Source organism: Phlebotomus argentipes, unplaced genomic scaffold (assembly GCF_947086385.1).
Source record: "Phlebotomus argentipes unplaced genomic scaffold, Phlebotomus argentipes genome assembly scaffold_18, whole genome shotgun sequence".
Classification (NCBI taxonomy): Eukaryota; Metazoa; Arthropoda; class Insecta; order Diptera; family Psychodidae; genus Phlebotomus; species Phlebotomus argentipes.
In genome coordinates this window covers 18101021-18114712 of record NW_026776177.1, presented here as the reverse complement: position 1 = coordinate 18114712, position 13692 = coordinate 18101021, and the positions used below count along the sequence as shown (strand labels likewise).

The 13692-nt window shown below is 37.6% G+C and overlaps 1 protein-coding gene across 1 annotated transcript in view; it reads left to right on the top strand.

Moving 5' to 3' along the window:
* LOC132259896 (Kv channel-interacting protein 4-like) overlaps positions 1 to 11535 on the top strand; it is a 32131-nt gene extending 20596 nt beyond the window's left edge. Inside the window, exons 4-8 of the mRNA XM_059757710.1 lie at positions 5001 to 5119; positions 5233 to 5305; positions 7362 to 7435; positions 8849 to 9070; positions 11425 to 11535. Of these exons, the coding sequence (XP_059613693.1) occupies positions 5001 to 5119; positions 5233 to 5305; positions 7362 to 7435; positions 8849 to 9070; positions 11425 to 11535 (599 nt within the window). The remainder of the gene's footprint in view (positions 1 to 5000; positions 5120 to 5232; positions 5306 to 7361; positions 7436 to 8848; positions 9071 to 11424) is intronic.
* Positions 11536 to 13692: the final 2157 nt, after the last annotated feature.

Here is a 13692-nt window from a genome sequence, read left to right as displayed (position 1 = left end):
GAATCTATTTGTGTACTTATGTATATAATACTATTTCTGCAATATTTATTTATGTTCTTTTTAATGAAAAACAGACACTCAGACAGTTATTGTAATTCTGAGTCTTTTGAACTTGGAGCAAATAAATGTGTGTCGGTGAATAAACGTGCAGTTACAGGTAATGTAATGCAATCTTATGATAATCTAGAGAATTTTGCGCGCTAAATCGAGCACTTCTAATTCTGGATCAAAGACTCCTCGTGCTTGCTTATAAATAGGCCTTTCTATGTATTGCATTCCATGAAGTGCCGAATCATTTCTCGCAATTTGTACACAATCTCGCTCGGTCGAAGTGTCTCCTGTGGCTTCAGGGCGGAAAATCCCCTTCACGATGACGAAGTTTCCATCCATGTACTAATTAAATCCACCGCATGAGCCACTCAATGGGGGAGACACCGTCGTGGATCCCATCGGGTGTTTTGATATCATTCCCCGAGAGTGTCAGGAGGAGAATTAATCAAGAAAACCTTCAGCGTGTTTATATGCGAAAAAGTTATAAGACACACAAGAGAATCTGAATCACGATGGATCCTTTTGCCACTTCTTCCCCAATTTAAATTTAATGATTTTAACTCTTTCCACAACGTGTGTGTGAGAGAGAGAGTCTTTGAGGAAGACCAATGCGTACACACAACAGAAATTAACGAATATCCATCTGTTTTCCATATTCTCCAAAATTTACATTTCTTGGCAGTTTTATGGCAGAAGAAAAATTTGAAGAATCAACCTTTTTCGTCTTGACTGGCTCGCCCCCGAGTCAAAGTCCTACGCACACATATTTCAAATTTCTCTGAAGATTTTTTCCCGATTCTTCTTTCTCTTTGGCGGAAAAAAACTGCCATTCATCTCATCCCTTAACGATTTTCCATCCTCTTTTTATTATGGCCACCCTCATAAGACAACGCGATACAGCGTCGAATTAACTTTGAGTATAGAAAATGCTTAAGAGCGCCGTAAGATTTTCCTATAATAGAGGTCGATTTGGGTGTCTGTAGAGAAATTCAGCCAAATATCCTAACTGCAAAGTGTCAAATAAACACTTGATATTTTCCCAAAATATCGAATAACACAAATAACAAACAATAAATGCTTGCTAAGCTTTTGATAGAAGTTGTAGGAGAATTTATAAGACATCCGATCTGAGCCATATTGCATGGATCCCTCTTGGTTTTTATTGAAAAATCTCTCGGTGAATTTCTCTCTGGGGCCACAGTTCAGAGAATCCGAAATTATGTAAACAATTTTCGGTGGCTATTTCCCGTTCAATTATGCACGCATCTTCTGTGGAATAGTTGTAAAATTCACTGTTGGGGTTTTTGATGAATCCTCCCAAATGAACATGGTGAAAGCGCGAGTCGTTAAGCAGATAAGTGGGTGATCTAAACTGGATTAGGCACTCTCATGAAGATATTTATCTTGCTCGCATATGCGAGAGGCAAAAAGCAAATGGCAAATCTCAAATTTATTTTTGCAGTGGGATTTTCGCTTCTGCAGCAGTTAAATCAATTACAGAACCATAAATTATCGATGGCAATTTGAAATTTCACTGTGTATAAGTAATTTCAAAAAGATTTGTGTAGATAAGTGCTAAATTTATGGAATATTAATAGGAGCGCTGTTTCAGGAGTATAATTGTCGTAAATTTTATATTGGGGAGCTTTCGTGTACATTGTCTGCACTGAATTTCGCCTAGATAGCTGAAAATTATAATTCACGCTGAAATATGAATTCTGGAGCTGTGGCTGAATCGAAATTGCTCAATTTAATCAAAATTAAGCACAAGACTCTGAAAAAAACTTCTCTCATATCTTCAATAAACAAACATTTTATGGTTTATGGCTCTCATTGTGTGTACTTTAAAGTGGGAGATAATTTCAGTCGAATTTTTTTTCTATATTGCCTCACGACACGACATTAATTGCTCACTTTCTGCACCTTTGATCATTCATGCTAAAGCCTTACTTATTAATGAAAATTTCCACCTGTCCGTCCAAGGTTCAATTTTTTTCTTACCAGACTTTTAAAATCAATTTCACTCTGTCTTTTTTACCGCCACATGCTATCGGGGAAATAAATTTTCCCTGATGGGACAAAAAAAGCGCATTGGCGAAGAGAAAAATGTTTGTGAAAACGACGATGTTCACCTCAAATTAAATATTCCAATTTCAATGTCCGTGCATACATTTTCTTTCCAATTTCCAGTCTAACTCATCCCGACACACACACATACACACAAAATATTCTGATGAAGGCGTCACATTCATTTCGAAATGAAACGACAAATAGCTCTGAGTTTGTAAATACCAACTATGCATAAATTGTGGAATTGGAAAACACACGAGAAAGTTGGAGAGAATGCTCAAACCCCAAAGTTTACAGTAAAAATGTAAAAATATATATAATGCATACATATTTGTATCCCACATACATAATTGTGTTGAGTTAAATATACAGTCGTGAAATTTTATTGACAACCAGGCGTCTGCACACACAGTCACTTCTCACCTTTGCACCCACACAAAACAATGGTTTCTCACTCTAACTCAATTTAGTGCAAAGTTGCGGTGAAGTTGAAGATCGCACGATTGCTATCTAAATTGGATTCGAAACATCTGTCGAAAAACATACAAAAACAAGTCATTTACAAGTAACAACTCATTCACTTCAGTCATATTAATTAAAAATTAATTGTGTATACACACAAACATACTCGCAAGCACACGATTCCTACTTCTGTGAGCACTTTTCGATGCTCAACAGAGCGATTGCCTCTGCGTTTGACCGCAGTTGGGCACAAGGAATCATTCTCATTTGCAAAGCTCACCTATAAAGCCATGACTTGTTGCAATAAAACGACCTTTTAGGGGAAATGCTGAGTATCAGCGCGGCAATTCTAACTTTCGCCACCCATTTACCGAAGATATCATCACAGTTGGTCCTGTTTTGGCTTTACACATGCCAGCTAATATCCTCATCCAAAATATTCCGCAGCCGCTGTAATTGCTATTTGTACATGAGACACATAACCACCGGAAGCGGAGAATATAATGCCATGGTGTTTAAAGTTGGCAAAAAGGCTTTTGCATTAAAGAGATGGAGTCGCATAAAAATGTTTTAATTAAATTGAAACACTTTTCGCTTCTGATACCTTTAATGAGTTGAATTCAGACATGTAAATGACTGTTTAAAAGTACCAATTTATTCATTGTGCATAATGTAAATATTTGAGTTTGTATTTAATTCAATTTTTGCTATGAAATGATGAAAATTGATTAAATGATGAGACCTGTAATTTCCGTCGAAGAGAAAGAAAACAAATGCTCTTTGTTAAAACTTTGCAGGAAGTTTCAGCGTGTTTTGTATGGAAGTATTAAAACCTCGATGAATTTTATTTCTTCTCTTTTCCAATAGCGTTTGCGCGAAGGTAAAAGGCATAATAGATTTCCCATCGGAGATGATGGTTTTCCATTATTCAAGTAGCCCCAAATGGTGAAAAATTAAGTGATTCAACCATTTTATCATGGTTTAATTTCAACTTATTCTTCTTTAAGCTCTCCGTGAACCGTGAGCGTAAATTAATTTTCGATTTTGTAATCTTCAATGTCTTAAGTATGTGGATTTCGTTCCAACGTAGTCAACTCAGACTATCGACCTTGTGTGGAACATAAAGAGGCCTCTTGTGGACTTTTCCATTCATCTTCTCTCCAGCTAAACAAATCGTTCATCATAATCAGTCAAAGAGATGTGCGCATATGTGAATGAAAATAGATATATAATCGAGTGTTGGGCGTAAAAGTAAATGTGATAAATTCCTCTTTGCAACATCTTCACACTCGATATTTCCACATGAGAAGCAATGGTGGTGTATTGTGATGAACTGCAAGTGATTAGATAGATGGTGGAGTGAAAATAAACTGGGTTAAGAGTATGAAAACATGCTTGGTCCGGAATAAATTAGAGATTTTGATTGAATTGTACTGTGGCTCAGAAGTTTTCGCTCTGAAACATCTGTGTTGATTCTCCCCACGGGATGCTGAGGAGCCACAACAGAGCGTCGAAGAGGAGGAAGACTGGCGAAGGAGAAAAAACCATTAGATAAATAATCGCCAGACTGACTGTTATGAAAAAAGGCCCTCCCACAATATCTGAACTAGACATTTTCGGGGATTTATTGATCAGCCGCGGTTTTCACAGTTTAATTCTTTTTGTTTTGCTTTAATTTTCTCTAGTTATTTTGGATTTCCCGAACCGCCAAGTCACAACTTTTCTCACGATTTATGTCAGTGTTGAGCACGATCTCCGCAAAATCGGTGGCTCGTCCTCTGTGATCATTGCTCAGTCATCTGCGAGAGGAATAATGAATTTATTCAATAGTTAGTCGCTTTCGCTGCAAATTGCTTCTGCACGGTGCATATTTTCCGTATTTTGCCTCCCTTGCGCGCGCTTCTGATGCAGCAAATTCGCCGCGCCTGTATTGTGATATTGTTTGTGGGGGTGGAGAAAGCTTTCTGGGGTGGAAAAAATTGAATGCTCCCCGCATCTGAAATTCACCATCTGTACATTCGTGGAATTTGCCGAGTGCGTGATGTGAGGGATGTAATCAATTTATATATCTCCAGAGTTTCGCATTCCCTTTGAACTCCCCGCGTGCACCCTTCCCGGCCATTTGCCATGCGAACGCTCAGCAAACTCAATTTGGGGGACAAATTAATTGCGGAGGGCTTTTTAGTTCAGCAGCCAACATTTATTTTTCATTATCTATGGCCCTTTTGTTGAACACTGGGAGTGAACTTTAGCATTAACTTTTCTATAACCAGCACCAGAAATATGGACTAAATCGTCCTCTGACATTTTAATCTTCTGGGGCCATTTTTACATAACACGCACACAGCTTTTTTCAACTCACAAATTTGCGCGCTTTTGAAATCTTTCCATCTGACATTGCGTTGCTTCATTTGCAGATTCAGAACTAGAGGAATTGGAAACACCACCACGATATCGTCCAGATTCACTAAGTGCCCTATGCAGAGCAACACGTTTTTCCGAAGCTGAAATTAAACGAATTTATCGTGGTTTCAAGGTGAGATGAAATAATGTGTGAAAGTTCAGAGATAAATTCATCAAACTTCTAGCAAAGCTTCTAGCAAAGATAAGCGTCACACAATAAAGATTGGAAAATCTATTGCTTTTCAGGCTGAATGTCCAACTGGAGTGGTCCGGGAAGACACCTTCAAGGTCATCTATTCACAATTCTTCCCCCAGGGAGGTTCGTATGGAGTAGCACAATAAGAAAGCACTTAATAAAGAGCTGACTTAATGAAAGCCTACGTAATTTTTGTAGGTAGAAGAAATAAGGGGAAATATTTTCGGGGAAATCTGAAATTAAAAATTCCCAAAACGTTTTAATTTACCAGATTCTACAACTCCGCGTAAAATCCCGTCAAGATGAGGGTTCTCAAGACGTAATCCATTCCTTTGGGCTGCTTCAAAATGATATATTGTGTTGAGTGATGAGGCAACTAATTGCTAAATTGTTTCATCGCAGCTCTTATTAGATGCTAATGTTGTTGAGTACATCACGATGAGGCCGGAGGAGTTCCAACCCGTCTAAATTAATTGCAACAATAAATTAATGAACAATAAAATAGTCAAGATTCTTTTCTTTAGATTAGGCAATAAGCCTAGAGAATTCCTGCCTCCACTCCGTATTTCATTAACTTTTATAGCACTCTAGGGAGAGGAAATGTATCACTTCTTCATCCCCATGTGATGTCCTTTGAATATTCTTCAGAGACTATAATGGAAAATTCTTTATGCCCCATATTTCTTGTTGTCTCCCAATGTGCCTCCGCGAAGAATATTCAACTTTATTGAACTATTTTATTAACTCGATATTTATGGTGATAAAAATGAATGGATTTGCAGGGACATTTCTCCCTATTATGCTGGAACTGCTTTATTGCCTCCTTTTCTCCTCACTTTGCGCGGATGAGTTATTGTGAAATAATTTTAATACAATCATGAATTGAATTTAAAAGTGACGTGAAATCCTTAGCGATTTACTATTATTTGACACATATTTTTGGCAAGAAGGACTCTCATAAAAATTTATCATGACACAGAAAACAATAACTGTGAGAGACTGTCCTTATTTTCCTCACGAAATGCCTTGAATTCACTCTGCATTATCGTCATGGCGAGCGTAGTTTTGCTAATACTCTGCTCGTGGATCGTGTCAGCATTTTTTCCTGCCAAGACGGATTCTTTCTCAGCACTTTGTGTCGTGCAGAAAAAATTCCCCCAAGTGATGTGTTTTTGCCATTTCGAAAAAGAGATATTAATTTATAGACGGAAAACGAAAAATTGAATCTTGAGTGCTTTAATGAAGGAGAATTCTTCATATCTTGCTAAACAAATATACCACCCGAGACAGTTTTATACGTCTTGCATCGTCCGCAGAAAAGACTGAGAAATGTTTTCTTGAGGAGGGAAGAAAGAGCGTGTAATACCAAAGGAATTACGTATATTGCATATTATGCTGTATTACATATAATATGAGAATATATATCATACAGCATTTTTAATTCTATGTGTTTACTTCCTCAATTCCAAGAAATACTGTCCTTTTTCCTTGCGCAATAAAATTCAGGAGTACATAAATGGAAAAGCATAAAAAATGAGAGGATCATTTTATTAAAAATAAAATACTCTTGAGTCGCTTGTTTAAATTGAAGGGAATAATAAAACGATATGATGTCTGTATTTGAGTAATCAAGCATAAAGCATTTCAAAGAGGAACCCAAAGATAATAAACCACTAATTTATATACGATTTAAATTGTTACAATGCCAGAAATGTATATAAATTTAATATTTGTTCCATGAATTGACAATCTTGCCTAGAGGGACATGCTCGTTATATAAGTTTCACACTCCCAGATGTTTAAACATTCTTCACAGCATTTCACAAAAACGTCAGATATCGAATTTCCGCCTCGGAAGCATGTTAGTCACTTGAACAAATGTTACATGGTGTAAAAAATGGGAGCATGTTTAGCTGCTCTTTGTCATTTTTCTTCCTGTTTCTTGAAAAACAAGCAAAGAAAAAAACTTTCCATAAAACACGCTTTATAATAAAAAGATTAATTCACTGTTTATGTGAAAAAACCACTGCAATGACGCGCACTTATTTATGCACTAACAAAGAGAAGAAGCTGTCGAAAAAATAAAGCTCAGACAAAAAATCGGAATAGAAAGAAGAAAGCTCTTAACCCTAATTGCATGCATTAAATTAATTATTAAATCGTTTATTTGCTTTTTCAGCGAATAGCGGACAGTATGCACATTATGTTTTCAACACACTGGACCAAGACCGAAGTGGAATAGTTAGTTTCGAGGTGAGCTTGAAAGCTTCATGAAATTGAATTGAATTTAATACGCTCTTCCGATTCAATATGCAACGGATTTATCCAACATTTCATTAAACACGATATATCATTCTTGAAATAACATCTTTCCAGTGCTTTGAGGCACAAATTAGTACGGGCGGTTTCTCAATTCTCGAATAACTCGAGCGTGGTCAGCAACGAGAAGCCAAAGAGAAGCAGAGAAATATGAGTAATAGCCCTTTGGCGACAAATCAACCCCCACAGTATTTTATTATATTTCAAAGTATATAGTTCAGTATCAAGTCTCAAGCCACTTTGCCACTGCATGTCAAGATCTGTGACCCCATTTATCTATTATTTATTTGCGTCAGGAGAGATGCCCAGTCCTCTGACTGGAATCCGCTTGACAAGGAGACTGGTCACTCCATGACGAGGAGCTAAACGAAAAAATATAAAGTCAAATTATACACAAACCGACAGAGATACATATTTGCTCGATAAATTGAGAGGAGGAGTCACAAAACGTGATCATTTTTCTGGTTGATACAACTTTGAAGAGTGGGAAGGAGACAGAGGGACTAAACTAGGTCATCTGGGGTGACAAGGAATAATTGGGAGTCTTCCTAATGCATGAGATAAATTCTCTGTATTTTCAGCAAAGCTGCTAACCCTCATTGTATTGTATCAATTTTTCCTTGTTAAACTTTCTCACTTGATTTTCGTTGTCTGAATTTTCGCACCTTCTTTCGAGCTCGACTTCTGCTTTAATTGACGACGAACTACGCCAGGAATTTGGTGTATTTCCAACTATTCTTTAATGACAATGGCAAATGTATTTCTGAAAAAGTTTATGGTAATATTTCACTAAAGTGAGCTAAAGTTTCGCCAACTTTTTGTATGTCAGTAAATTAACGTTAGGTTTAGGATTGAAGGTCCATAATTACCTCACTCTGAACTCATTAGCAACTTTATTATTTTTCGGTGTTATTACTCATTTCCCCTTCTTGGCGAATTCAAAATTTATCTCTCAGCCAAAACAGACTTTGGAGAAGTGAATCCCGATTTGAGATCCTCAATTTCTCTGTCGCGAGGACAAATTTTAGTACATGTCAGTTACAGATGACTATATGTATAAAATGGCGAAATATCCTATATCCTAGGAAATAGAGGGTATGAATAAATCTAGCCATTTGTTGAGGGTAAGCTATTCGCTTCCTCTCAGTTTTTGTCATCTAGAGATGGGTATAAGTTCCATATGTTTACTCGTGGATGACCAAAATAATAAATCTTTTTCTATATAGGAGCAAAAAGAGAAAAAAAAACCCGAACATTCTCCTCGGCATCAATAAATTATTCTCGATATATTTATTCTTTCATCAGATACTTTTTTTGACAAGAACTTCCTCTCTTCCTCATGTGCAGGAATTTGTGCAGGGATTGTCAATACTCTCACGAGGGACTCTAGAGGAAAAGTTGCGGTGGACCTTTTCATTGTATGACATAAACGGGGATGGATTTATAACCAGAGAAGAAATGACTGATATTGCGACTGCCATTTACGATCTTGTTGGCCATTTACCAATCGATCCCACAGCCACACCGGAAGAGGATAGAATTAAGGAGAAGGTGGACCGAATATTTCAGGTGAGTTTCAATCGTGATTTCTCCAGTCTTTTGCACCGCAAAGCAAACCCAACTGCAAGTACTCAATTGTGCCAATTGCTTCAGTGATTTCCAACACCGAACGCCTGACGTATCGCTTGTGTCAGGAAACGGACATTCGCTCGTTTGGCTAATGGGCTGACGTGCCAGGGCTTTTGGTCAGCTGAGTTGTGCTGTGTCCCATGCGAATGGGTGGTGATTTGTTTGTTGGAAATGCCGAAGCGAATATGTACATATATAAATTTCAGGGCAGCAACACTTTGCCCAGCATACATTTTCGCCTCTGCACAGTAAATTCGGAACCTTGCTATTCTCCACATCCAACATTGACAATTTTCCCATGCATTATGCACGGTGTCGCTGAAAGGTAGCGCTCTGCAATCCCGTAGGGATTATGACGGAAAATGCACACTGAATTCCCACAATCTTTTGTCCCGCAAGCTCGAGGAAATTCCAGGGCTGACTCTGTCACCAAACACCGACCGGAAGTTGTGCTTTATTTCGCCATTTTCTGTGTTTTCCCCATATTTGCATATTTTGTTTCAGTGAAATTTCACAAATTGATTACAAACATCGTCCTTGCACAGTCACACGGATGACATTTTGAATGCAATGTTCATTAAATTGAGCAGGAAATTGAGAAATTTCTTCTCGTCAAAAGTTTACATGCAAACTCAGATGAAATTACTGATGGAGTGTCTTTTAATGTTCTCTTTTCCGCAAAATGCACCACTAATGTCTTTAACCTAAATAAGTTATCGCACCGAGTTCGATTCAATGCAATTCCGCAATTCAATTTGCTGGGAAAAAGTGGTGACGTCATTTGGAAACATTCTTTCTACAGGACGCTTCTGCACTACGCAATTCCGAGCTGTCAGTAATGCTTAAAGTCTCCAATTTTGCAGTCATTGCTGGGCGGAATGAAGCAAGTGGAGATGTCCTAATGAAGTGTATGTGGCGATGTGCAAAGGAGCGCCATGAATTCCTAGCAAATACCCGACAATTCACGGACGGTTAGGTGCATGCCATGTGCAATTTGAATGAATTTGTCATTTTGATAGCCATGAATCTATCTGCAGGTACTCATCACATGCTACACATGTTTAATGGATGTTCCCACGAAGACCCAACTTGCACATCTGTGGCTACTCTTAATACATCATGTATGCCTTGTTCTCCATTGATAAATTTGAAAACACTCTCGTAACTTTCCGCAGAACGAATGCCAACACATGCTCTTGCAATTCATATTGCTCAATATTTTCGTATCATTATACTTTAATGCTCTCCCGACTCTGGCATTGCCGTTGGCTTACAATTTGAATATTTGGAAAATCAATCCATTTCAAAGGGATATTTGCAGAATACACCTTTCATCACCAATGAAAAGCTTCACTCCAGACTCCGTAGGACGAACAACCTTTTCCTCCTCCCCCGTCGACACACACACAAATGGCTTGATTCTCGCACAAAGTTTCGCTCACGGCGAGATTCTAGCACAAGACGCCGTGAGGCATCCAAATCACTTCGCTTTCCAATTAAATTATCGCAATCTCACACAGTAAAGCCATACTATCGTCGACAATTGACATTTTCACGCCGCTCCGAAAGTCACTCACAATAATGAAGGCATTCGGAAGGGGTGGAAAACACTGTAAGAGAGCGAAAGGAATCCTTTGGCAGTAATTACGGTGCGAATTACCGGTGACGAGTGATGTGAAATGAAAGTTTCACTGACGTAATCCTCATGAATCGCTTTTTTTCCTCCTCTGCAACTCACGGTTAGACATGGAATGAGATATTAGCACATATTTTCTCTTATCCTACCAAAATATACAACGGAAAAACCACAGCTGTGTGCAAGGTTTGCGATGTGTAATGAAAAGCTTCACCTCTTTTTTATGTAATGGTAAAAAGTAACACATTATGCATGGTGTGGTGATTTGTAAACTGTTTTTGCTCCTCCCGAAAAAATATCCCAGAATTACTGATAAATGGTTTACCATATATTGGATGCATGTAGTCGCTGTGTACATGCATGTTGTCGATTTTTTTCCCTTCACACGTGTGCAATCATTTGCTTTGAGTTGCACGACTATGAATGGAACGCGGCAATGAAAATGGTTATGGGGCTATTTTACAACTGCAACACGGTTCCACCATTTATTTCTGTATTTATTATTTATCCGTGTTACAAAGGGAGGAGAGATATGAAAAGTAAATCTTATTGAATTGTTGAGGCACATGAATGGCTACGAGCTTAGCGCATTCGTAAATTTCAGTATAAAAAAACGTACAAATTGAACAGAGTTGTGGTTTCCTTTCTATCGTCACAGAAAATGGACGCAAATGGCGATGGAGTGGTGACATTAGAGGAGTTCCTGGACTGCTGTCGCAACGACGAAGCCATCTCACGGTCGATGGCCGTGTTCGACAGCTCCTTCTGACCCGAAGCCAGCCCATCTGCAGGCGATGGAGCTGCGGCCTCGGCATCTGCATCGTGTCTCAGCGGCACGGTGAGAAAATCGCCTGCACTGTCCAGCACCTGCAACTCCGTTCACTTCCTGGACCCGCCGCGGCGGCACAGCGCCTCCTGCCACAACCACCAGCCGCGCTGCAGCGTGCCGCGGCGCGCCAGGACGCCGCAGGACCAGCTGCTGACGCCCCAGCGTCTCCAGGCCCCGGATTCGCCGTTCCTGGTGCGCGTCCGGGCGTGGCACACTGGTGAGAAGCGCTACTCTTCCGTAGGTGCTGGAATTTGCCATTGATTCAATCACTAAGTCTCTGCAAATCAGCGGAAAATGGCAATCAATTTTAGCTTTTGGATGGACACTCAGCGAGAGGAGATTAATTCTCTCCGTGTCCGAAACTGAAATCAATCGGTGGAGATTTTAATTTAGAAAAACCGTAAAGAAAAAGCGCTGTGTATCCAGGAAACGGTCAAATTAAGTCAGAGAGAGAGAAAACCGCGATAACAAAGGATTGTAAAACTTTTGTCAGTATAAAAATAATTGAATTTTGTCAATAACAGAGAATTTTTCCAATTCAATAAAATCAGACACACTCTTTCTCTGTTTTTTGATAGTTTCATGGATATTTCAGTGCATCATCAATGTACTTGATAAAGTAAAAAAAAAATTATACTTATGATGCTCTCTTAGAGAAACAAAAATATGAAATGAATAATAAAACAAGTTCAATAAAGTCTAAGATCGTGAGTATATGTGTAGAGACTATATGAATGTTGGAAAATTTCATGTTTTCTGATATTTTGTAATCCATCATCTAGTATATAAATATGATATTTATTATAGATATTGAAAAAAAAATCCCATTAGAATACGAATGCGATACAAGGAAAGCAACATTTCAGCTAATAATAAAAATTGTAATTGACTTTAGGAAAAAGAATCAATTGACTCGAATGTAAAATTGTTATCAATCAAGAAGAATATAAAATATGTTTTAGATGTTACTGTATAGAAAAACAATGCGTCTAGAGAACAAGTATTAAATGAGATTTACTGAAATACGAAGATATCATCTTAGGATCTAGTGAAGAAACTTTTGCGATGAGAGCCGCATATTTAGCCAGAAGATAGTAGATTCTGTAAGTGTTGTTCAAGTGTGGTTTTGTGGACTTGACGTTATCAGATGATGGGCGAAAAGTGGATGGAAATATCAAAATCGAAGTCTATTTGGAAGCACCTGTGGTGGAAAACGAACGCGCTACGAGACAAAATTTTGATACATTTATTGTCCAAAAGGAGGAAAAAAAAAAGAATTGTGTGTCAGATGACATGACTTTAGAGAGGCAAATAGAAGTACATAATATAGGTAGTGCAGTTTTCAAAAAGAAAGTCCAAATTAAATTCAAACCTCATATTTATCTTTGGACTGATGCTCGTCATCAGGAATAGAAAATTATTTTTTTAAAACACATTCACATCCTTTTCCAGAGTTATGAATGAATATATCTATCATATATTTGTATGTTAATGAAAAAAATATCATGGATATTTTCTATATAAAATATTGATGTAAAAAACATACAATTAATATGAGAAGATTCAATAATGTCGACGATAAATGTATTGTACACATATTTTGACTTAGCAGCCCCGATCAAAAGAAAGTAGCTTTAACTTGAGATGAAATTAAAGTATAAGTGTAATCTTAGGACGTTCTCAATGACATATGTTTGCCAAAGAAAGAAAAGAAGAAAAATAATAATAATGAATACAATTATTATAACGTGAAGCATTTTGTATTCTTTTTCACTTACATTCATATGTATGAAAATGAAAAATTTGTGGCCTATTTTCGCTAAATTTGAAATTAAACGAAATAAGTTCAATCAAAAGAGAAGATATTTTCTGTGATTATACGTTACTATGTGTCGTCATTTTCTTCAAAAGAATATCCAAATTTAAAAAAAATTCTGACATATCAAAAATGAAGCATAATAACTTTCCTTAATTGTCACAATAATTTTTCTTTAGGATTTCCTACCAAAATGATACAGTTGAAAATTCTTATGCCACAATTGAGACTTGATTTTTGGTAAATAATTTAAACCATGTAAACAAAATATCTATATTTGA